Source organism: Dendrobates tinctorius, unplaced genomic scaffold (genome assembly GCF_039654945.1).
Source record: "Dendrobates tinctorius isolate UK_male_01 unplaced genomic scaffold, ASM3965494v1 ptg000206l, whole genome shotgun sequence".
Lineage (NCBI taxonomy): Eukaryota > Metazoa > Chordata > Amphibia > Anura > Dendrobatidae > Dendrobates > Dendrobates tinctorius.
Genome location: NW_027361873.1, coordinates 3,744,871 through 3,771,471, shown reverse-complemented (window position 1 = coordinate 3,771,471; position 26,601 = coordinate 3,744,871). Strand labels below are relative to the sequence as shown.

At 47.2% G+C, this 26,601-nt stretch overlaps 1 protein-coding gene across 3 annotated transcripts in view; it reads right to left on the bottom strand.

The window, feature by feature from the left end:
- Positions 1-3,223, bottom strand: part of CFAP73 (cilia and flagella associated protein 73) — a 72,819-nt gene extending 69,596 nt beyond the window's left edge. Inside the window, exon 1 of one of the 3 annotated variants that reach the window (XM_073554112.1) lies at positions 2,909-3,223. In XM_073554112.1, coding sequence (XP_073410213.1) covers positions 2,909-2,964 — 56 coding nt within the window. In that variant the 5' untranslated portion in view covers positions 2,965-3,223. The remainder of the gene's footprint in view (positions 1-2,908) is intronic. The other 2 variants (XM_073554113.1, XM_073554114.1) reach the window with 2 other exon arrangements.
- Positions 3,224-26,601: the final 23,378 nt, after the last annotated feature.

Genomic DNA, 26,601 nt, shown 5'->3' with positions numbered 1-26,601 from the left:
AGCACACAGCTAAGGCCGGTTTCACATTTGCGCTTTATAGCGCTGCGACGGCCTGCGCACGGCCGCCGCTAAGCCCCGCCCCCTGCCGGCTCCCTGCCCGCCCCATCCGGTCATCGCCGTCTACTAGCGCACATGGGCGCTTGCGATCTGCGCACCCTATCTTTAGCATAGGGTGCGCAGATCGTGCGCTGGCTGTGCGCTAGTAGGATTTTGCCGTGCGCTGCGCACTTTTGAAGGTGCGCTGTGCGCGCCTAAATGCAACATGCTGCGTTCGGTGCACACGGGCGCACCTTCAAGAGTGTGCAGCGCACGGCAAAATCCTGCTAGCGCACGGCCAGTGCACGATCTGCGCACCCTATGCTAAAGATAGGGTGCACAGATCGCAAGCGCCCATGTGCGCTAGTAGGCGGCGATGACCGGATGGGGCGGGCAGGGAGCCGGCAGGGGGCGGGGCTTAGCGGCGGCCGTGTGTAGACCGTCGCAGCGCTATAAAGCGCAAATGTGAAACCGGCTTAAAATAACAAAGGAGTGGCTTCAGAACAACTCTGTGACCATTCTTGATTGGCCCAGCCAGAGCCCTGACCTAAACCCAATTGAGCATCTCTGGAGAGACCTGAAAATGACTGTCCACCAACGTTTACCATCCAACCTGACAGAACTGGAGAGGATCTGCAAGGAAGAATGGCAGAGGATCCCCAAACCCAGGTGTGAAAACTTGTTGCATCATTCCCAAGAAGACTCATGGCTGTACTAGCTCAAAAGGGTGCTTCTACTCAATACTGAGCAAAGGGTCTGAATACTTATGACCATGTGAGGTTTCAGTTTTTCTTTTTTAATAAATTTGCAAAAATTTCTACATTTCTGTTTTTTTTCAGTCAAGATGGGGTGCAGAGTGTACATTAATGAGAAAAAGAATGAACTTTTTTAATTTACCAAATGGCTGCAATGAAACAAAAAGTGAAAAATTTAAAGGGGTCTGAATACTTTCCGTACCCACTGTATGTGTGAATCCCGCCTCAGGCTGCATTCACATTTCCACTTATACATTCGGTTTTTGCAGAACAGACAAATTAAATTAATGTCCATAGCAGCTCCGATGCACGCCTGATGCAATCAGAAACATTGGGGTCCCATTTATTATTAAGGGGTCAGCCTGAGCTCCTTTTTCAGTCAGATTTTAGAAGGGAAGGGCACCATACTACACTTTTTGTTTTGTTCTGTCCTAAAACCTGATACATAACAGACCCCCTAATAATCAATGAGGCCCCTCGGCTTCCGTCTACACCAGGGATGCAACGGACCCATTGCTTGTCTGTTCTTAATTCCAGTCAAATAGAACGTCGGATCAGGAGTGTGAACATCCCCTGAATCTGCAGTCATGCAGAACGATACTCACAGTGGGTGACACCGGCCCCACTAAAATAGTGATATTCAGTACCAAAAAGTAAGAGAATTGTCCAAGCGCTCGTCTCAGGAAGCAATTCCAGTAACGGAGCGGGAAATGAAACCCGGCAGTCACAGATCACAGGCTCCTGGAAACAATTCCTATATTTGTGGCGGTGCTTGCCGGGAAGCAGCAGGGAATATAATGGGGTCCGAACCAGCGGATGGCGTGACTTATCAGTTGCCTGTAGGATGCCAGCATTTACAGTGGTGAACAATGGCACAAACTAGGTCCAATTTATCAAGACTGTACACTGGGGGCACACACCACTGCCTGCCGTACACTGGGGGCACACACCACTGCCTGCCGTACACTGGGGGCACACACCACTGCCTACCGTACACTGGGGGCACACACCACTGCCTGCCGTACACTGGGGGCACACACCACTGCCTGCCGTACACTGGGGGCACACACCACTGCCTGCCGTACACTGGGGGCACACACCACTGCCTGCCGTACACTGCGGGCACACACCACAGCCTGCCGTACACTGGGGGCACACACCACTGCCTGCCGCACACAGCGGGAACACACCACTGCCTGCCGTACACAGCGGGCACACACCACTGTCTGCCGTACACAGCGGGCACACACCACTGTCTGCCGTACACAGCGGGCACACACCACTGTCTGCCGTACACAGCGGGCACACACCACTGTCTGCCGTACACAGCGGGCACACACCACTGTCTGCCGTACACAGCGGGCACACACCACTGCCTGCCGTACACTGGGGGCACACACCACTGCCTGCCGTACACTGGGGGCACACACCACTGCCTGCCGTACACTGGGGGCACACACCACTGCCTGCCGTACACTGGGGGCACACACCACTGCCTGCCGTACACTGGGGGCACACACCACTGCCTGCCGCACACTGGGGGCACACACCACTGTCTGCCGCACGCTGGGGGCACACACCACTGCCTGCCGTACGCTGGGGGCACACACCACTGCCTGCCGTACGCTGGGGGCACACACCACTGCCTGCCGTACGCTGGGGGCACACACCACTGCCTGCCGTACGCTGGGGGCACACACCACTGCCTGCCGTACGCTGGGGGCACACACCACTGCCTGCCGTACGCTGGGGGCACACACCACTGTCTGCCGCACGCTGGGGGCACACACCACTGCCTGCCGTACACTGGGGGCACACACCACTGCCTGCCGTACGCTGGGGGCACACACCACTGCCTGCCGTACGCTGGGGGCACACACCACTGCCTGCCGTACGCTGGGGGCACACAGCACTGCCTGCCGTACTCTGGGGGCACACACCACTGCCTGCCGTACACTGGGGGCACACACCACTGCCTGCCGCACACTGGGGGCACACACCACTGCCTGCCGTACACTGTACAAGTACCAGGAGATGCTGATTAACCCTTGCTGGTCGGGGGGGAAACAGCAGCTGCCGCACAAAGGTGCGACATGGAGAAAGGATCGTGCGCTCACACCAGCAGCTTGTTCTCGAAAGCCCCGCGGAAGTATTCCTGCAGTTCGCACTCCATCTTCTCCCCACCTGACAGCGAATCTCAGTGTCCGTGTACTCCTGTCACCATGGAGACAAGGCACCGCCCCCGGACCGCAGCAGGAGGAAACCTCTGTCTCTGGCGGCCATTTTTAATTTGGGCAAGGTAAGGCTGGTTGTGTGGGGCGGGCTGGGCATATGCCCCCCCGGGCCGGTGCTTAAGCAGCTGCGCAGGGCCGCTGGAGGACAGACAGGTCAGGGCTGGACTGAGCAATGTTCGTTGGGCATTTTTCTCAGTGTGTGTTAAGTGCCTCACTTCCGCCCTCTCCCCTGCCCCACTTCCGTCCTCCTTCCCCCGCCCCACTTCCGTCCTGCACTATGAAGGCTCTCTGCCACACATCTGAATCACAGCATGACGTCATCTCCTGCAGCAGCGGCTTATTCAAACCACTGGCTTGCTGAGCCTGACACCACCTGCATCTTCAGCAGCAGATGGCCGTCTGTCTCCCCTGCCTGCTGAGTGCTTGTGACGCCTCCTCCCCCTGTATTTGAGTATTTCTCTTCATTGCATTGCAGTGCTCATTTCTCCTTACACCTAGTTCCCTCCTGTTTGCCTTCATCTTCCATCATAATTGTTTGCTGCATTACATATTTTAGCCTGTGCTCTCCATTTTATTGCGGGCCTTTTTATTCTAGTTTTTTTCATCCTTACCTTTATTTACCCCTTCTGTTATATAATTATTATTTTATCACTCCCTGTTTTCTTTTTTTCCCCTCACTTTCTATACCTAGTCCCCTTCCTTGACTTTCTCACCTACTTTAATCCTCATGTGCCTTATCAATAAGGCTATGTGCACACACTGTGGATTCACCTGCGGATTTTGTAAAATCCGCAGGTTAAAAGACCTGCAGATGCCCTGAGGTTTCACACCTGTACAATGGAGGTGTTAAACCGCTGCGGATTACGCACAAAGCAGTGACATGCTGCGGATTTGAAACTGCAACAAATCCGCGCTGAAAAATCCGCACCATGTGCACAGCGGTTTTTGTTTTTCATAGGTTATAATGGTACTGTACAACGCAGCAAAAACCGCTGCAGATGTGCAGTGCCAAATCCGCTGCGGATCCGCAGCAGAATCCACAGCGTGTGCACACACCCTTAGGCTATGTGCACACGTAGTTTGAAGTGCTGCGGATTTTTCCGCACAGATTTAGAAAAATCCACAGGTCAAAAGACTTGCAGTTTAGCCTGCGGTTTCACACCTCTGCAATGGTGAAAGTGCAACCACTGCGGATTCCGCACAAAGAATTGACATGCTGCGGATTGTAACCCACGGAAAAATCTGCAGCATGTGCACTGCGTTTTTGGTTTTAACATTGCAAAGAATGGTACTGTACAACGCAGCAGAAACTGCTGTGGACCCGCAGGGCCAGAAACACTGAGGATCCGCAGCAGAATCTGCAACGTGTGCACATAGCCTAAGGGTGAGGAGAAGAGTTAGGCCATGTGCACACGCTGCGGATTTGGCCTCTTCGGATCCGCAGCAGTTCTGCAGACAGTGTACAGTACCATGTAAGTCTATGTGACTTACATTCTGCAGTGCACATGCTGCTTTTTTTCCACTGCAGAAAAGCTGCGGATTCCGCTGCAGTTTGCCACCTATTCCATTGTCCAGGTGTCAAACCGCAGGTCAATCCGCAGGAAAACCGCAGGTCATTTTAGCTGCAGTTTTACCTGCGGATCCGCACGGAAAAATACGCTGGTGAATCAGCAGCGTGTGCACATAGCCTTACTGACATTCCATGTTTATTGTAGTCCATATCTTATTTGCTCCCACCTCCAGGACATATTCCCGTTTTTTTTTCTTTTTCCTTATCTTTTTTTTTTGTATTTTTGGCTATGTGCCCGCAGCTTTCTGCAACCCCCCCCCCCCTCCCTGCAAAATACAAGTGTTTTTAGCTTGCGGAATGCTTCTGCTTTTCCAAGTGATTTGTAGCATCGCTTGGAAAAGTGATTGACAGGTTGGTCACACACAAGCATAGCGCTTGACAAGTTTGACCACTTTTACTATTGAGGCTGCCTATGCAAATTTAAAAAAATAAAAAAATAATAAATATGGATATACGCCCTCGATCTCCTCAGTGGCACTCCTTAGCGGTGCTGCCGGCAAGTTCCGTTCCCAGTGATGCAGCATTGCGAGAATGACCTCTGATGATGTAGCGGTCACACAACCACGACATCACAAAGGACATTTTGGCACGAAGCACGCCTGGGAACAAAGCCACCGCGTGCACCGCTGAGGACTGGGAGGACTGCGGAGGCCGACAGAGGGTGAGTATATCACTATTTTTTGTTTTAATTCTACTTTTTACAGGGATATGTTACTCAGGGCATGGAGGAGAGTCTCCTGTCCTCCAGACCCTGGGTACCATCTGCACATGAAGCGCTCACTTCATGCATGGTGGGCATAGTCGCATGCTTAAAGTGAGCATTTCAATGCAATCCTATGGCGGCGGAATCGCGCCGATTCCGCCAAATTAATGGACATGCTGCGGATTTTTCCACAATGCGATTCAGCAGTGGAAAAATCCGCAACATTGGCACAGCAACTGCAGAATCCCATTGGGATTGCATGGGATGTGTTTTAACTAGCATTTTTTAAGCATTTCTGCAGTGGCCTTGCCGCTGCGGAAATGCTTAAAAGACGCAACGTGGGCACACAGCCTTTTACTTATTCTTTTTCTCTATTTCCATGTATTTACTGACCGTGCAGGACACTTGGCATTTTCCACGAAACACCAGGATTGGCAAATTCGTCACTGGCGCCCTGTGCTCTTCACAGATGAAAGCAGGTTCACACTGAGCACATGTGACAGACGTGACAGAGTCTGGAGACGCCGTGGAGAGAAAACTGCTGCCTGCAACATCCTTCAGCATGACCGCTTTGGCAGTGGGATCAGTAATGGTGTGGGGTGGCATTTCTTTGGAGGGCCGCACGGTGTTGGGCTGAGAGCACAACCCCCATCTGTGGACGTCGGGCTCTCAGACCGTCCTTATGGAGTTGGTTTCTAACAGTTTGTGCAGACACATACTGTACACTCTTGTGGCCAGCTGGAGGTCATTTTGCAGGGCTCTGGCAGTACTCCTCCTGTTCCTCCTTGCACAAAGGCTGAGTTGGCAGTCCTACTGCTGGGTTGTTGGCCTCCTACGCCCCCCTCCAGGTCTCGTGCTGTACTGGCCTGTCTCCTGGTAGCACCTCCAGCCTCTGGACACTACGCTGACAGACACAGCAAACCTTCTTGACACAGCTCGCATTGATGTGCCATCCTGAATGAGCAGCACTACCTGGGCCACTTGTGTGGGTTGCAGAGTCCATCTCATGCTACCACGAGTGTGAAAGCACAACCAACATTCAAAAGTGACCAAAACATCAGCCAGAATGCATTGGTAATGAGATGTGGTCTGTGGTCCCCACCTGCAGAACCACTCCTTTGTTGAGGGTGTCTTGATAATTGCCAATAATTTCCATCTGTTGTCTATTCCATTTGCAAAACAGCATGTGAAATTGATTGTCAATCAGTATTGCTTCCTAAGTGGACAGTTTGATTTCACAGAAGTTTGATATAGTTGGAGTTATATTCTGTTGTTTAAGTGTTCCCTTTTTTTGTTGAGCAGTGTGTGTGTGTGTGTGTGTGTGTGTGTGTGTGTGTGTGTATATATATATATAATTAGTACAGACCAAAAGTTTGGACACACCTTCTCATTCAAAGAGTTTTCTTTATTTTCATGAATATGAAAATTGTAGATTCACTCTGAAGGCATCAAAACTATGAAACTATGGGGGAAAGGGGGGGGTGCGTCTTATGGTCACAATATACTAACCTCCGGGGCTCTGCGGTGCGGTGGTGGCAGCGGACGGGGCTCTGCGGTGCGGTGGTGGCAGCGGACGGGGCTCTGCGGTGCGGTGGTGGCGGCGGGCTGTGCTCCGGTGCGGGGGCGGTGGCTCCGCCGGCATTTCCTCGCGGCCCGGAGGCCCCCGCCCATCCCATGCTGGCCGCCGCCATGTTGCGGTGGCCTCCGGGAACATGGACGCCGGGAAGATGGCCGCCGGTCCGGGGACGGCGCATGCGCAGGTTCAGATCTCGTCCCGAGATCTCGGGGGACGAGATCTCATTGCCGAGATTTGAGTCTCGGCCCCCGAGATCTCAGGACGAGATCTGAACCTGCGCATGCGCCGTCCCTGGACCGGCGGCCATGTTCCCGGAGGCCACCGCAACATGGCAGCGGCCAGCAAGGGATGTGCGGGGACCTCCGTGCTGCGAGGAAATGCCGGCGGAGCCGCCGCCCCTGCATCGGAGCACAGCCCGCCTCCACCCTCACCCCGCAGAGCCCACCTGCCCCAGCTCAGCACAGCACCGCTGCCCCAGTCCCAGCACCGCTGCCCCAGCACAACCAACCTGCCCCAGCACAGAGCCGCCACCGCACGAGCCTGGACCACTGAATGACCCCTGTGACTACTCATCAACCTGTGCCGGATCCCTTCTCAGGTAAGCTGAATTCGGACTGTAAGACGGACCCCCATTTGACACATTATTATTTTTTTCCCTAGTTTCGTTCTGAAAATTGGGGTGCGTCTTATGGTCCGGTGCGTCTTATAGTCCGAAAAATAAGGTATATAATTAACAAAAAAGTGTGAAACAACTGAAAATATGTCTTATATTCTAGGTTCTTCAAAGTAGCCACCTTTTGCTTTGATTACTGCTTTGCACACTCTTGGCATTCTCATGATGAGCTTCAAGAGGTAGTCACTGGAAATGGTCATGAAGGAGTTCCCAGAGATGCTTAACACTTGTTGGCCCTTTTGCCTTCACTCTGCAATCCAGCTCACCCCAAACCATCTCGATTGGGTTGAGGTCTGGTGACTGTGGAGGCCAGGTCATCTGGCGTAGCACCCCATCACTCTCCTTCTTGGTCAAATAGCCCTTACACAGCCTGGAGGTGTGTTTGGGGTCATTGTCCTGATGAAAAATAAATGATGGTCCAACTAAACGCAAACCGGATGGAATAGCATGCCGCTGCAAGATGCAGTAGTAGCCATGCTGGTTCAGTATGCCTTCAATTTTGAATAAATCCCCAACAGTGTCACCAGCAAAGCACCCCCACACCATCACACCTCCTCCTCCATGCTTCACGGTGGGAACCAGGAAAGTAGAGTCCATCCGTTCACCTTTTCTGCGTCGCACAAAGACACGGTGGTTGGAACCAAAGATCTCAAATTTGGACTCATCAGACCAAAGCACAGATTTCCACTGGTCTAGTGTCCATTCCTTGTGTTCTTTAGCCCAAATAACTCTCTTCTGCTTGTTGCCTGTCCTTACCAGTGGTTTCCTAGCAGCTATTTTACCATGAAGGCCTGCTGCACAAAGTCTCCCCTTAACAGTTGTTGTAGAGATGTGTCTGCTGCTAGAACGCTGTGTGTCATTGACCTGGTCTCTAATCTGAGCTGCTGTTAACCTGCAATTTCTGAGGCTGGTGACTAGGATGAATTTATCCTCCGCAGCAGAGGTGACTCTAGGTCTTCCTTTCCTGGGGCGGTCCTCATGTGAGCCAGTTTCTTTCTAGTGCTTGATGGTTTTTGCCACTGCACTTGAGGACACTTTCAAACTTTTCCCAATTGTTCGGACTGAATGACCTTCATTTCTTAAAGTAATGATGGCTACTCGTTTTTCTTTACTTGGCTGCTTTTTTCTTGCCATAATACAAATTCTAACAGTCTATTCAGTAGGACTAGTATTTATTATCAGGGCGGCACGGTGGCTCAGCTGGGGTCCTGGGTTCGAATCCCACCAAGAACAACATCTGCAAGCAGTTTGTATGTTCTCCCCGTGTTTTCGTGGGTTTCCTCCGGGTTCTCCGGTTTCCTCCCACATTCTAAAGACATACTGATAGGGAATTTAGATTGTGAGCCCCATCGGGGACAGTGATGATAATGTGTGCAAACTGTAAAGCACTGCGGAATATGTTAGCGCTATATAAAAATAAAGTTTATTATTATTTAGCGCCATTAATTCCATGGTGCTGTACATGAGAAGGGGGGTTACAAAGTTGTAGATATCGTTAACAGTAAACAAAATTTACAATGACAGACTGGTACAGAGGGGAGAGGACCCTGCGGACTTACATTCTATCTGCTGTGTATCCACCAGACTTCTGCACAACACAACTGATGGTCCCAACCCCATTTATAAGGCAAGAAATCCCACTTATTAAACCTGACAGGGCTCACCTGTGAAGTGAAAACCATTTCCGGTGACTACCTCTTGAAGCTCAAGAGAATGCCAAGAGTGTGCAAGGCAGTAATCAAAGCAAAAGGTGGCTACTTTGAAGAACCTAGAATATAAAACATATTTTCAGTTGTTTCACACTTTTTTATTAATTATATAATTCCACATGTGTTAATTCATAGTTTTGATGTCTTCAGAGTGAATCTACAATTTTCATAGTCATGAGAATAAAGAAAACTCTTTGAATGAGAAGGTGTGTCCAAACTTCTGGTCTGTACTGTATATCATGCTTGCGGCCACAAGACCACCTGTTCCCGGTGCTGGCACCAGAGAATCCTCACAGCGCACAGTGTGCACGATGTGAGGATTCACACATAGTGACTGTAGACATGTAGCTTAAAGGGATCCTGTCACCAGTTTTGGCCGGTATAACATGCGGCCACCGCCTTTCAGGGCTTATCTACAGCATTCTATAACGCTGTAGATAAGCCCCCGATACGACCTGAAAGATAAAGTAAATACGTTTTATTATACTCACCCGGGAGGGGGGGGGGGCAGTCCTATGCGGTTGAGTCCGATGGGTGTCGCAGGTCCGGGTCCGACGCCACCCATCTTCATGCGATGTCGTCCTCCTGCTTGCTTCGTGTCGCGCTCCTGCGCAGGAGTACTGATTTGCCCTGCTGAGGGCAGAGCAGATTCCTGCAGTGCACATGCGCTGGGCCTCTCTGACCTTTCCCGGTGCCTGTGCACTGCAGTACTTTGCTCTACCCTCAACAGGGCAGAAAAGTACGCCTGCGCCAGAAAGAGATGAGGAAGCAAGCAGGAGGACGGCATCACAAGAAGATGGGAGGCGCTGGACCTGGACCTGCGACACCCATCGGATCGGAACGCCCCCCCCCGGGTGAGTATAATAAAACTTATTTTTCTTATCTTGCAGGTTGGAGGGGGGCATATTTACAGCATTATAGAATGCGGTAGATAAGCCCTGAAAGGCGGTGGCCGCATCTTGTAGCGGCCCAAACTGCTGAAATGTTCCCTTTAAAATCTGACAACCCCTTTAAGGATGGGTCGCTACTCATGGGCCACTGCTGTGTGTTTGCCCCCCAGGCTAAAATTTGCCTGCCAGCCCCTGGTCACCCATGAGACCCTGAAGAGCCTCTACATGTGTGTGCTAGCTGCACATCCCCACTGCATGTTATGCCTGCCACAGACGCCCACAGTTTAGTGACATAAGCCATTACTGTGTATGAGTGAGTACCCGATGTCAGCCGCATGTTAGTGTGCCAGACCTAGATGTGCTTAGTGTTTGTTTCAGTGTCAAGCAGAAGCCCCTTAGAGGGACTGGCCAGTTTAAAATGTTATTTGTTACAGAGGTCTGAAACACGTACTACATCACAGTTTATTCACTGCTTCCCTGGTCTATTGATTGGCTGCAACAGTTACAAGCACTATAGACGTGACGTCACTGCTGCAGCTGGTAAGCAAACATCCTTAGCAGCAGCAGGGAGGCAGCGCAGACCCAGGGAGAGTGATCAACACCTCTGCAACCCAGTACCAGAATATTATAAAAGGAACAGCCACTTTACGGGGACCACAGCGGCTGACGTTGGAGAAACAAGTGTGTCCATTGTGTAAGTGTATCTAAGGCCTGGTTCACATAATGTTTGCCACTGTGTTCAGTAGCTCCATCAGGGCTTACATTCATCTCCCACAAAATGGGATTCGGGCGTATTAGGTGACAAAGGCATTGACTACAATGATGCAGCGTCACCATGTACTCTGTCGTGCATCTTTTTTGGCAGTATACGCCAAGTTGAGGGGGGCAGTAAGATGTAGTCGACTCTGTCTTGCTGTCCGCCTCCAATAGGCGTATACTGCCCAAAATGATGCAGGACAGAGCACATGGTGACTCTGCATTATTGTAGTCAATGGCCCCGTTGGCACCTATGACCGCGTAACATGGCGATAGGTACTCCTCTTTTACGCCCTGGCTTGTTACATGAAGATGGGGGTCCTGGCTGGGTGTGTCGACTTGTGCAGTGAGGGCGCTACGCCCCTGCAGGCCACATGTAACCAATGTTGCTGGTTTGCCAGGACCAGATGTTTTACAGTTCAGAATGCCAGTCAAAAATAAACTTTTTACTGAATGCAAATTTACAACTCGAAGCATTTTTCAGTTTTCTTCCTTTGTTTTTCTATTCTCTTTTCTCTCTCTTTGTCCTCGGTCTCCACTGTTTCTCACTACTTCACCTCAACCCAGCTCAACACTACAGTCCTGTTTAGCAAGAGTCCTGTTCTCGATCAGTGGTTCTGCATGTTTTTTCCCTTAAGGGTGCCAGTACTTATCTCTTCTGATGATGCGCTTTGGAACTCCTGCAAGGGACAATCTATTCGTCCCTCGTTCTCAGTCCTGTCCAGGCCAGGATTACCTTCAAGAATTATAAACTATGAGCTTTTCTGCTAGGCGTCCTCTCACAGGAACCATCTCTGGAAACTCAGTATGTCACGTCTGCTCTGGATCTCGCTATAATTTTGCTTTGGTCTCCTCTCAGTTTAGTGACACGCCAGAATTCGGCACTACTCACAATGGACCTTAGGTCATCTTTCTTTGCACTCCAAGCCTCACTATCTGCCTCACTACCAGGAAACTCACTTTCTCATCAACTTATCCCCTCCCACTCTGGGCTAGTACAAACATTATCTCTCAGTATCCCTACTGTCAAACTACACATATTATCAATATTACTAACATCTTTAACAAATATCACAATTCACATTATACATCACATTTCATATTCCAACAATATACTTGTTTCTTCAAGGGGGAACGTGGGCAGCATGATCATCTCCTTACAGCCGAATTCCGTCTTGCAGGGTTTCGGACGAAAGCCCAAACAGAACCATTAAACCTAGTGGCTAACAATATGTTAACAAAGCCTAACAGAGGCACAGAGCTAGAGGGAATCATAAAAGGTCTCCTTGGCTTCGAAAGAAAGCAGTGAACGTCCTTACGTGGCGGGGGCTTCTGTGGCTGACATTCTCAACACTGACACATCACCTGGCAGCAAACACTGACGACTGCTCCTGATGACAGCTTCCTGTGGTATACTATGTGAACTACCGTGTTTTTCAGAAAATAAGACAAGATCTTTATTTTTTGTTCCAAAAGATAGTTTAGGGCTTATTTTCATTGGATATCTTTTTTTTTTTTTTTTTCTCCCATGAACCACAATCCACATTTATTCTTGCACAAAACAAATCAGCATGTAATCATATCATGACACACACTGCACATACACATGTATTTATACACCGTCACAACCCTGTTGTTGGAATATCCGGGGACAGGGCTCCTTCTCGGTCCCTAACATGAGGGGCGACCAAGCTATCCCTTCTCCCAGATTTATTTCAGATGGTGAAGCCGGGGCCACATACCTTACTAACCTCCTGAATAAACCCTACTTCTGTCCCCCTGAATGAAAATACCAATCATACAAATATGCACTCACAGACAACAGAGAGGAACACCGGGGAGAAAAGGGAGGTAAATGAAATAAGAGCGGATGAGGAATTGCACACAGCAGAAACACCAAGCAACAATCGCAGATCAACACTCCAAACGGCTCTACCAACAACCAACACCTCCACTTCACACCAGGCAGTACAAGACTAACACTGGCAATCCAGATTGCCAGAGGCGAGTATATATAGGAGAGAGGAGTGTTCAATACTGAACAGCTGAGAACATCCAAGCAGGAAGGCTTCAGAGACTCTAAGCTGAACAATTTAACCCCTGCACTGCTAACAGAAACCTGCACTGTTTAATATGAAGAAGTGCTTCTAATCAATGCAGGAGTGCTTGAAATCAGATGCTGCGGTCTTCTGTTCCCGATGTGTCACAGTAAACCCATGACATATACACTGCTTATTCACATGTTAATATACACAGACTGCACATACACATGTATACACACACTGCGCACACACACATGTAGATATACACACACACATAAGGTACATACCAGCGTGTCTCATCTTAAGTTTCTCTAGACCCCTGCAGTTAAAGGACCTTTGGTGACATTATGGTCACATGACCAGGATTTTACCAAAAGTCATTAAGCAGTGTTAACTTCAGAATATAAATACTGGGTGGCCCTAGGAGAGTGGGGTCCCTGATAAATTACCCCTTCCCCCCCCCCCATTGCTGGCCCTACATGCCAGCATGTCCACGGTTTAGTTCATCTTGACTTGTGTTTTCCAAACTCCAGTCCTCCTGACCCCCAACACGTCATATTTTTAGGATTTCATGGTTATGGCTCACATGATGGAATTATTATAAAGGTATCAGAAACTGACACATGTTCTTTCATCTGCTCTGATGACACAGCATTTTATCTTAATTAACCAGATGTCTATTTTCAACAAGCCAGGAGGAATAGACTTGGCTATATGTTGACTTTTGAATTTGTGAATTTGTGTTTCTTTCTTGTAGGTCAAGGAAACAGACTTTTGTTCATATAAGCCTGTAATATTGACTTGTGAGTTGACAATTTTTGTAGCATATTGTGCTGTTATCCTGGATGACTAGTGATACAGGGTCATTGAACAATGATGCTTGCTGATGTGTTGATTACACCTTGTCCAGGCCAAGACTCTCTACAGAACAGCAGCCAAGACATCATAGCTCCACCACGAGGGACACAGTTTTGTCATTCTACAGGATGCCAGCTTAGGGGACCACGGCCCCGGCTGAAAGAATACAGATCTGCTCCATTTACCATTGGTGAACCCATGGATACATTTTGAGTAGTCAGGATTTGGACCCACCAGTAACCTGAGCCACATGGACACGTTTGTGAAAGCCAGAAATGGGACCCACCAGAGATGTTCGGAGAAGCCAAGTTGTGATCCTCCAGTCAACTGACCTTGTACCTCAATGGATAGTCAGCTTCTGAAGCTTGTCTTTACCTCCTCTCTGTGCGTGCCACAGGTGGAGTAGTGGACCCTGTAAGCTCTGAATTCACAGCTGCTCTTATCCCGAAGAGTCAGCGGAAGGGTAAGACTCTAGTTTGCACGTTCTTAGGTACTGTGCTGCGATGGTTCTATGTGTTATTTGCCTGTTTTGTGGATAAATAAAGAATTGCCACACTGTTTTACCCTCACCCTTTGTTGTCTGAGTAGTATTATTACTACAGGGAAAGGAGAGCGGGTGTTCGGTGGGATGATCCCTGGTCCATGCTGTTTCGGTTAGCGGACCAGGGCAGCTGTTGACCCCCGTGTCTCCACACCTGTGCAATACTAAGGAAATCCTAAATACATGATGTGTTGGGGATCGTGAGGACACACTGCTGTAGAATCTTGCAGTTATAGGAATTTTGGTAACATCATGGTCACATGACAATGATGTCACCAAAGGTTGTTAAGCAGTTTTAACCACGGAACAGAAATGCTGCGGGCTCCTAGAAGAGTGGAGACCCTGGGTAGTTGACCAGTTTGCCAGCCCCCTGAAATGCCGGTTCTGGATGTAACTAGTGCGTATTTTTGGAGTAGAGCTTATATTTTAAGAATACTCAAAGTCCTGAAAATCATGCAAGGGCTTTTTTTGGTGTAGGTCTTATATTAGGGAAAACATGTTATGTAATAACATTCTGAGGCAAAATGATTTGGGAATTTTTGGGTTCAGGCTGTTCATGATGCATGTATTTCTATGGGAAAAAAACCATGCTCTTCATAGCAAAATTAGAAATTAGCACATTTTGACACAGAAACTGGTAATGTAATAGAGGGGAAATATGTGCCCACGTTGCTTTTTTGATGCAGAATATTCCTGAGTGAAAACGCACACACTCTGCGCTTTTGACGCTTTTGTTAAGCGGTTTAGCATGCGTTTTCCTAAGCGTTTTTGCAATACAATTAAATGTATGCGGAATCGCACGCGTTTCCACAAAATTAATGAACACGCTGCGTTTTTTTCTGCTAAGCGTTTCCGCAGTGGACAAAAACGCACCATTAGCACAACGTGTGCGGATTCAATTATGATAACATTGGATGCTTTTCTGAAGCGTTTCCGCAGCAGAAACGCGCATCTAAAAGCGCCGCGGAAACACTTAAACACAACGCGGGCACAAGCCTGAATGGCATCAGTGATATGAAACCAGAGTATTTTCCTCCAGCACACTACTTGTTGTGAAGGTTAAGTTATGTTATGGGCTGGTTTTAGTGGACCTTCATAGAGTGGGTGGGAGGAAGTCCTGACAGGATCTGTGTGATGTCAAGATCATGTGATCAGTCACATGGTCTGGAGTTTAAGGCTATGTGCCCACGTATGCAGAAAATTTCTGCATGAAAACCAGACTCCTTCCCAGAAAACGCGCGGTTTTTTTAATGCGTTTTTTTTTTCCCGCGCGTCCCCAGTCTCATAGAAAATAGCTAGAAACGCAGATTTTTCCGCAAAATTAATGAGCATGCTGCGTTTTTTACCACGATGCGGTTTTTTTTGTGGGAAAAAAATGCATCAATATGCACAAAAAGTGCAGAATGCATTAAAATGAACGGGATGCTTCTTTTAAGCGAATTTAAAGCGTTTTTGCCGGTAAAAACGTTTAAAAGACTCGAAAAAACCGCTTAGGCCGGTTTCACATTAGCGCATTTTCAGCGCGCGCACGGCCGGGGGTAGCTCCGCCCCCGAGCCGGCTCTCTGCCCGGCGTGCCCGCCCCTTCCTTGTAGCACCGCCTCCTAGCGGACAGCGGCGCCTGCGATCGGCGCACCCTATCTTTAGCATAGGGTGCGCCGATCGTGCGCAGGTCGTGCGCTAGTTGCGCTTTGACCTGCGCTGCGCACTTATGACGGTGCGCCGTGCGCGCCAAAATCCGAAAAGTTCGATTTTGGCGCGCACGGCGCACCGTCAAAAGTGCGCAGCGCAGGTCAAAGCGCAACTAGCGCACGACCTGCGCACGATCGGCGCACCCTATGCTAAAGATAGGGTGCGCCGATCGCAGGCGCCGCTGTGCGCTAGGAGGCGGCGCTACAAGGAAGGGGCGGGCACGCCGGGCAGAGAGCCGGCTCGGGGGCGGAGCTACCCCCGGCCGTGCGTGCGCATAAAATGCGCTAATGTGAAACCAGCCTTACGTGTGCACACAGCCTAAATAACTGGACTAGCACTAGAGGCAGTCTTTGGTCAGCAAGACTGGAGAGAGGATTTTCCAGTGGAGGAAAGACTGAACCTGTGTTGCTCCAGAGCGGAATGTTACCCACATAAGTGTAGACTGTGTTGCAGCGTGTTGTTTTCCTGTTTTAGCTGGAAAGGCTGTGTTTATTTACCCCTCTTGTTGGTTTATACCACATAATAATAAACCAACCAAAGATTTAAAGAGACAGTGTTCCTATTTTCTACCTCCGTATACCACCACGTGAGTTGAGCTACCCACAATTTTATGGCTTTGTGAGAATCCTTGGATTCCGTAAACCATCCTGTTCCTTTCACTAAATGTGTTTTGTTTTTGTTTTTTTGTTTTTTTCTATTTATTATATATTTCCACATTGGTTGTGTGAGCTAAATACTCCTTTGTTTATGCGTTTGAACTCCAAATTAAGAAGATTTGTTTTAAGAACGCTCGGGAAGTCAATACGGCAAGCCTTCTATGCTGTACTCTTTATTATCACATGCAAGCTACTTAAGTAGTGTCACAGACAAAGGAAAAGTTCCCTCCAAAATATGTAGCCAAAATGAACTTTAGGGTACCTATTCCCCATCCATAAGATAGGGGATAACTTGTAGGACAACCGGCGATCCTGAGAACAGTGCTCTGGAACCCAGAGGACAGAGCTCTGCAGAACCCTATCTTTTAGGAAGCAGAAGTGTACATACTGAAACTGCGCTCCAATCATTGTCTATGGGACTGCAGAAAAATGCCAAGGACAACGCTCCGCTATTTCCAGCAGTCCCTTAGACAATGAATGGAGGGCCGGTTGAGCATGTGCACCTGTGTTCTATTCACGATGAGGCTCTTCAAAGCCCCATTCTCAGGGGTTCAAAAGCTCCGTTCTCAGGTTCACCAGGGGTCCCAGCAGTCCGAACACTAGTGATCAGCAAGTCATAGCGTATTCTGTTGCTAGGTGATAACTTGAGATTTCGGGAATACCACTTTAAATAGATTACAAGCTAGATTTTAGGGCAGGATAGTTTGATAGGTTATTAAGGTACTAATTCTAAACAGATCTGTCATATCCACCATGGATCCTAAAAACAAAGTTTGATGTCAGCGTGAACCGTGCTGTCCTCTACTACAGTAATAAAATAACAGAAAAGAAGACAGATACTATATCATAAAAACGAAGTTTCAGAGAGATTAATATGAAACTGTGTCTATTATGCTATCTCCAAGGTTATCCAGCGCTCCAACTTCATTTTCATAGCCCTCCCCATTGGGGCTGCACAACATTGAATTCCCGTGGTACCCACTTCTGCTTCACATACTGTTGCTGTGGTAACTACTGGTAGGATGGGGAGAGACAAGGACGCATTCACACGCCAACTCTCCTATATTACAAAGGAGCTGTGAGATTAGTGGAGGCTGGGAACTGAAAAATGCTGCTTCTATAGCTCAGCCCTGGCAGAACATGGGATAAAACACCACCCTACACTGTCAGAGGGGACATAGTGCTGCACAGAGCAGCCAAGCCCATACCATCTGGGGGCACAAAAGGGTCCAGTATTGGGAGCAATGGAACCTTTTATCAATAAAGAGACAATGGAGCGAGCAGCATTATTCAGCCCCACTTCCTTCATTGTTCTGAAGACTTTGCTGATTCTGCTGCACAGTTTGGTTTTTTGACCTTCACACATTCACGAAATACTATCACATTTCGACCAATAATTCAGTCCATTTTAGCTTATCTGTAGGGCAAAGTTGTAGGATACATCTCTTGTACAGTATGTGCCTAAAGCCCAGCTCAACCTGTTGATTTTAGGCAGGTGTTAAAGGGTTATTACCCAAAATAGTAAGGCCATGTGCCCAGGTAGCATAAAAGGTGCGTTTTTTTCTGCAGCTTTTTTTTGTGTGCAGATAATCCGTTGTGTTTAAGAATTCAAGCAAAGTGGATGTGATTTCACAAAAAATCGTCCCACTGTGCGTTTAAAGACGCTGCTGAACTGTGTTTTTTGCTGCATTTTTCTTACAATACAGGCTTTAATGGGTAGCATAAAATATATTTGTAAAAAAATGTATAAAAAAAAATACTTAAAACCTGCTGAAAAAAAAAACGCATAAGCATAATGGAAAACAGTGAAAAATGTAGCAAAAAATGAATGATAGCAGCAGATTCCTATTACTGTTGTTAATGCCAACCCCTGCGTTTTGCACGTGAACGTGGCCTAAGTTATACTATATCCGCAGAATAGCAGATGAATTAGGCTACTTGCACACTTGCGTTCCTTGGAGCAGCGTCGGGCTGCGCACGGCCGCCGCTAAGTTCCGCCCCTGCCGCTCCTCCTCTGGTTAGCTCCGCCTATGGGCTCATGACGCTACATGCGACCTGCGTACCCTATCTTTAGCATTGGGTACGCAGGCCGTGCGCAGGTATGCGTTTGCCGGCGCATGCGTCCTTTTGACGGTGCGCCGACCTGCGTCAAACGCACCCTGTTGCATTTTGGTGCGCTCGGCACAAAATCAAAAGGACGCATGCGCCAGAAAACCTACCATACCTACGCACAGCCTGCATACCCAATGCTAAAGATAGGGTACGCAGGTCGCATGCAGCGTCATGCGCCCATAGGCGGAGCTAACAGGAGGAGGCACGGCAGGGTGTGGAGCTTAGCGGCGGCTGTGCGCATACCGACGTAGGTCTGTACAACGCAAGTGTGCAAGTAGCCTTACTGATAGCTCGAGGTCCAATCGCTGGGACCTAAGTGGTCCCAAAATCTTTATAATTGCCAATAATTTCCATCTGTTGTCTATTCCATTTGCCCAACAGCATGTGAAATTGATTGTCAATCAGTGTTGCTTCCTGACACGGGGTCCTTCTCCGATACCACACAATCAACAGAGCGAGGGAAGTGTGAACAATCCCAAGACATAGATACAGTCAGGCTGCAGACAGTAAAGGTCCCTTTACATTTAGCGATGCACCAGCGATCCCGACAACGATACGACCCGGTCAGGATCACTGGTGCATCGCTAAATGGTCGCTAGTGAGCTGCCAAACAGGTAGATCCCTCAGCGATGTAGCGATGCAGCAGCGGTCGTTACTTACCTTTCAGATGCGGCGATCCTGACGTCCACGCGTCACTCGTCGGCGCCAGCAAGAAGCGCCCGACGAGAAATGGAGCTGGATGTTCTCGCGCGATCAGCGACAGACAGCGGGGGAGCCGGTCGGAGGTAAGTATCACACATAGCGATATCGCTGCTGCGTCACAAAATCGGTAAAGGTGTGTAAAGGCCCCTTTAGTGAGCTAATTCAATTATCAGACTTTTGAAAGGTAATTGAGACTCTAGACAATATAGGGAATACACGGAATGATACAAGGCAACAAGAGAGCACTATGGAAATCCCTAAAATATAAATAGACACAAAATGATACCCACATAACATATCACACGATCACACTTCCTAAGTGGACAGTTTGATTTCACAGAAGTTTGATTTACTTGGAGTTATATTGTGTTTAGTGTATGTGCACACGCTACAGAATGCTCTGGGGATTTGGCTGCGCGGATTTTGTAAAATCCACAGGTAAATCCGCAGGTCAAAATACCTGCGGTTTTGCCCTGCGGTTTTTTATCTCCACAATGGAGGAGATGGCAAACCGCAGCGGAATCCGCATAAAGAATTGACATGTCAATTCTTTCTGCGGTTTTGAAACCGCAGCAAATCCGCGTGGAAAATTCCGCAGCGTCTGCTTTTTTTTCCCATTGGTTAGAATGCTACTGTACACCGCAGCAAAAACTGCTGAGGATCCGCAGCAGAATCCGCAGCGTGTGCACACACCCTTAAGTGTTCCCTTTATTTTTTTGAGCAGTGTGTGCGTATATATATATACAGTATATATAGTACAGGCCAAAAGTTGGGACAAGAGACTGCCAAGAGTGTGCAAAGCAGTAATCAAAGCAAAAGGTGATTTTTTTTTTTTTTAAGAACCTAGAATATAAGATATATTTTCAATTGCTCCACACTTTTTTGTTAATTATATAATTCCACATGTGTTTAATTCATAGTTTTGATGCCTTCAGAGTGAATCTACAATTTTCATAGTCATGAAAATAAAGAAAACTCTTTGAATGAGAAGGTGTGTCCAAACTTTTGGTCTGTACTGTATGTGTGTGTGTGTGTATGTATGTATATATATATATATACATATATATTAGTGTATATATATTTTGAGGATTATTTGGTTTTTAAACTATGTGGATAGTTGGCTTTTACAATGCTATTTTAACATGAGTTTTTACATAGAGAGAACTACTGTATGTAAAAGCTTATGTTAAAATCCCACTGCATACACATGTCATACGGATGTTCCGTGGAAAAGTCGCATGTAAATCGCATGACACTTGCATAGCACTCGTCCGTTTTTTTCGGTACAGAAATCCGACCATATTTTTTCTCGCAAATGGGTATGAGCCCTTAGAGGTACAATTTGTATTAGGGCTATGTCCCCTATAATGTGATGTGCTTTGTCAGTTTGTGACGACAGACTATCTTTAATTAATCTGTCACAGTCCGTCAAGACTTATCCCACAGGCTACACAGAGTTGTGGCAAAAGAAAATGTAGTTTGCTTCTTCTTTTGGACATACAATATGTACTCGGGTCTGCCACTACTACTATTAAGTCACACAGCAGAGTAATCCTAGCTGTCATCCATACGCTGCAGATAATTTCCACGCAGCAATTGTCCTGTGCTATAGATTTTTAACTCTAAAGCATGTCAATTTTTGTGCTGATTTGTGAAACACGAACCAAATCTGCAACTAAATTCCCATGTAATACTTGAGAATTTTGTTGCTGATCAGTGACAGAATCTGCACCGATTTTTTTTCCGTTACATATGAACATATTGTTATCCATTGTTTATGACCAGAAAACAATGTCAGGTTGCCCTGATACAGTGGTGTCTTCACATCTATAGATACTGCAGCTCTTAGGGCTCATACTCACTTGCGAGAGACTCGCACGATTCTCGTGCGAGTCTCTCGCATGAACACCCGGCACAGCCACCGGCGCTCGGGACATGTATTTCTATGCAGCTGCATGCTTCGGTCCCAGTGCCGGGTTCTTATGTGAGAGACTTGCACGAGAATTGTGCGAGTCTCTCGCAAGTGAGTATGAGCCCTTATACTGCTACATGGATTACTACCTGCAAAGATGATGTCTAAATTACGGTATGCAGCTGGCAAGGCAGTAGGAGGGAACTTGGTCAGCTTTGTATGCTGATAGAAGCAGTTTCCATAAACCGGATGATGAATATATCAGAGACTCTTCCAAATCTTGTCTGGTAAGCTTACACAACAGTGAACAGGAGTTTTGTGGCATGTATACAATTTTCAGGACAAAATGCTCCTGACAAATATGCAGAGCATAGCGGATCCTGGTGAATGTACAATTCAAGAACTTGACATTCCTGATCCAGTTTTAGACTATTACTAATATACTTATATTTATTTTATAAATATAAGTATGTATCTGTATATTTTACAATTCTTGTAACATCTGTAAACTTGTGTACACAATAAAATTCTTCACTCCCAAACCCTAACAATCCAGCATGTTACAAAGAGAGTCCTAAAAGAGTCAACTGGGAATAAGTTCTTCAGGAACACGGCATGCTCCAATTTTTGATTCTTTGCAATTAGAGAAGTTTTATTGTCAAAGTAATTAGCCCCAAGAGATTCACTGATTAATATGACATTTTGGCCCTTTTTCACCCAGAGGGTGAAAAATTATAAAGAGCGTTATCTATGCGTCATTTCTACCCGCCTTTCCACTAAAGTGTACCATTCCACCCATGGCCGGTTTTAGACAAAGTGGTGCCCTAGGCAAAAGTTTAAAGTGGGGTCCCAAATGCTATCATTGAAAAATCACCTATTTAGGTTACATTACATGAGAAGGATGCGGATACAGGTGGCAGAGGGGCCTGTGCTGGCACTGTGACCCCCATATTCAGGGGCCTTATATCAGCCAATGGGTCTGCCACTATTGGCATTACACAGGAGCGTTGCTAGGGTCACTGTTGTGAGTTCATTTTTCCCTTCACCGTTGAGGTCTGATGAACTCCCTCCTCTGGTGAAGGAAGGTAGTGAGGCTGATTACCAAACACCTGGACAGCTAGATGATGACTGGGTGGCTGGAATTGAGGACTGGATATAAGGCAGCCAACATCCTTCTGCCTTGCTGGTGATCCTGCTGGATTCTTGGAGACCAGTCTGATTCCTGCATCTCAAAGCTAAGTTTTTCTGCTCTGCTTTGTACACTTCAGTTTTGTTTTGCCTTGTTTTTTGGGAGTTCTGCCATCCCCGGCCGGGGGTGAGCTGAATTCCATTTTTGTCTCTGATCTGTTGATCTTTTGCTCTGTCTTCAGAATATACCTGAGTGCTGATATAGTCTTTTGAAGCCTAGCGACTTCAGGGCCTGTTTTTCCTATCAGTCGGTTGGCACATTTTGGATAGGGTTTTTGCGGATGGCAGACAGCGGCTTTCCTATCCTGTCCTATTTTAGTTAGCTTGGGCCCCATCATTTGCTCAACCTATCTTTCTATCTGTGTTAGTGTTTTCATCTTGCTTCACCGTCATTATATGTTGGGGGCTGCCTATTGCTTTGGGGTCTGCTCTGGGGCAGTTTAGTTTTTCCCCTTTCTGTCTTTAGGCTATGTAGTTCTCCGGCTGTGATCGAGGGGTCTAGGGCACCGTAGGAACCCCCCACGGCTACTGCTAGTTGTTGTGGATAGGTTCAGGGGTCTGCAATCCGATAGCTGCCAACCTCTCTGGTTTTTCTGGACTTGGCTAGTATTTTGTTTTTTCCTCCTTCGGTGACTCATCATAACAGGTCAGAAAAGATTGGGGGTCCCAAGACAGAGTTGTCCCCCAATCCCCTCTTAATTTTTTTTTTTTTTTAACACTGCAGATAACACAACAGGGCTCCCAACTGTCCTGGATCCAGCGGGACAGTCCCAATTTTGACACTCCCACCTGCGGGATTGTAGTTTTCCCCACACTGCAAATCCGCCGCCACGCCGACCTGTCATTTCAGAAGGGACTGTGTACCGATTGCCATACAATTCCCTCTGTGCACAGCATACTCCAGAACAGAAGCCCTCCCCGGCTCACATGACTGTGACCTCATCCTATGTAACACCAGAGATAGCAGTGATAACTCTCTGAGAACAGATAATATAGTAGATGTCACCTGCAGTCCTATGTAACACCACAGATAGCCATAGCGTTTCAGAGTAAGACTATGTTCACATGCATTTTTTCAGTAGCCAAAACCTGTTCTATTGGCAGTAAAAATGTTGCATTCAAAACACCTGTTTTTCAGCCTGTTTCTGGTGTTCTTTACACTTTTTTCAGCTTTTTTTAAAGTGCGGATGTTTGCTTTGTCTACAGTATGTTTAAGGCCACGTTCACAAGTTAAGTATTCGGTCAGTATTTCACATCAGTATGTGCAAGTCAAAACCAGGAGGGTGATAAATCCAGAAGTGGTGCCGTGTTTCTACTATACTTTTCCTCTGATTGTTCCACTGCTGTTCCTGTATTACAAATACTGATGTGAAATACTGAACGTGTGAACGAGACTTAATAGTTTAATTCACCAAAACCACTTAAAAAATTGCAGCGAAAAATGCCGTTGCAATATCTGCAGCTTTCTTTCTTATATTCTTTCATTGCTTTCTACGGGTGAAAACACACTGAAAGAAGTGACACGCTGCAGATTTAAAAAGTGTTACAGTTCTGAAATTCAGTCAGAAAAAAAACAAGCGCATGCAGGAGATTTCGGAAATCTCATATGTTTTGCTGGCACTTTAAAAAGCCGCTCTTGGCCACTTTCATATGCAGAATTTTTGCAGCTTTTACTTCTGCAAATAAGAAGTTTACAGCATTTTACAGCACAAGCAAAGACTGAGATTTTCAGAGATCTCCTGCACACACTTTTATTTTCTCCTGACTGAATTTCACAACTGCAACGTTATTTAAATCTGCAGCGTGTCACTTCTTTCAGCAATTTTTTTCACCCGTAGAAAGCAATGAAAAAGTTTTAGAAAAGCTGCAAATGTCGCAACGCTGTTGTTCGCTGTATTTTTGGTGAATAAAACTAACTTTATTAAACATTTACTCTAGACAAAATACTATACAAAAAAAACAGCAAAAGCTCTACGGGTATGTGCCACAATCAGTAAACTCTGGATGCTGCGTACATCCGCAGCATCCAACCCGCATCGGCCAGATGTTACAGCATAGTGGAGGGGATTTCTAGAAATTCCATGTCCACTATGTGTGCACATACGTCCTCACCTAACCCGCAGAGACAGACATGCAGCACGACTCTCCAGACCGCAGCATGTCAATTTATCTTGCATAGGTGCGAGTCTCCACAAGAGAAATCTCACCCGTACAATGTGTTCAACGTGGTGATTCCGCACAGTTCAATGAACACATGCGGAATCACCTGCATTCAAAAGATGGCAGCACTTTAGACGAAGCGCATGTCCACTCGCTGCGTCCAAAGTGCTGCCATTTCCAGATCGTCTGCACATACCCTAAAAAATGGGTGTTTTGAAAGCAGTGTTTTTACTGCCAAGAGAGCAGGCTTTGGCAGCAAAAAAAGCACCAAAACCGCTGACTCCTATGCACACCTGTACTATATATATGTATGGTTTACCCTTATTATTTCACTTGGGAATTCATTTATTTCTATATCATAAATCCCCTGATTCAGCAGACAATATCCCTGTCTTGTGTCACCCAGACAGTAGTGACAGGAGGTCGCCCTGTCACATTACAAGCAGTGATTAGTGACTGTGGTCAGAGCTGATGATGATCGCTGCTGTATGTGGCTGTGAATCCTGATCCTGCAGCGATCAGCACAGAGCTCCGGGACCACAGTGAGTAAATCACTGAATTCTGACATGTTATTGCTGCTCTTAACAGGTTCTGTGGCTTCACTTAGGCATATCTATTCTCAGGACAGTGCTAGGAGCAGCCATGATCAGGACTCAGGAGGAGACATACAGAGCTACTGGCATCTTCCTGGCTGTCACTGTGCTATAATCGGCCCCTCACTCTCAACTTTTAACCTGACTGCAGGGAAAAAGAGACAGGGAGGCTCAAAGGGCTTTGCGAGACAGACGCTCCGGACTACAGAGCAATTCACAGCATTATTCACTGCTGTACACCCTCTGGGCACTTAATAAATGGACTGCAGATGCAGGGGGCCCCCTTTGTAGGTGGGGGCCCCAGGCATCTGCCTGGTCCAAACGCCGGCCCTGATTCCACCTTTCTTAGCCAGCGACCCGGCATTATCCGAACATAGGATTCACAGCACAGAGAGTACTCTTTACCTTTTCCACATTCTGTGAGACCAAGTTCACAAGACTGTATTTTTGGTCGTAGAGCTGTCCGTGAAAAAAACAGACAGCACAAGGACAGTACCCAGACCAATGTTATTTAATGAGGCAGTGCAGACGTGTGATTTTTTTTCAAAGACTGAATCTGAAAGTGAAAAGAAAAATGACAGTGTGCACTAGTTTCTTCCATATGTCACATGAGACTCAGACATTCAATTCTATGGGTGCGCAAAAAAAAATTGGATGCCTTAAGGAGCCACACTATAGCATCCAATTTTTATGGATACATTGCAGTGTTTTAAAGGGTTTGTCCACTACTCGGACAACCCTATCTGAATCCCTATGTTTTCCCCCAGTAAAATAATACCACTTAGGCCACATACACACATTCAGTATTTGGTCAGTATTCTACATCGGTATTTTTAAGACAAAACCAGGAGTGGGTGAGAAATACTGAAGTGGTGACGTGTTTCTATTATACTTTACCTCTGATTGTTCCACTCCTGGTTTTGGCTCTCAAATACTGATGTAGAATACTGACCAAATACTGAACGTGTGACTGTGGCCTTGTACTCGCCTCTAGTGCCAGTGACATTCTAGTGGTGTCAACACTGACTACCATGGGGCTTGCGTAACATTATGTCATGAAACTCCTGTGGCCAATCAGTGCTGGCTTCACTCTTCTCTACCAAAAGACATAATTGACATCTGGAAGAAGTGAGAGAGCAAATGCAGCTCACTTCCTCCGAATGTCTTGATTTGTCTGAAGGAGGAGAGAGTGAAGCCAGTGCTGATTGGCCGCAGGGATCACATGACATAACAATGTTACGCGAG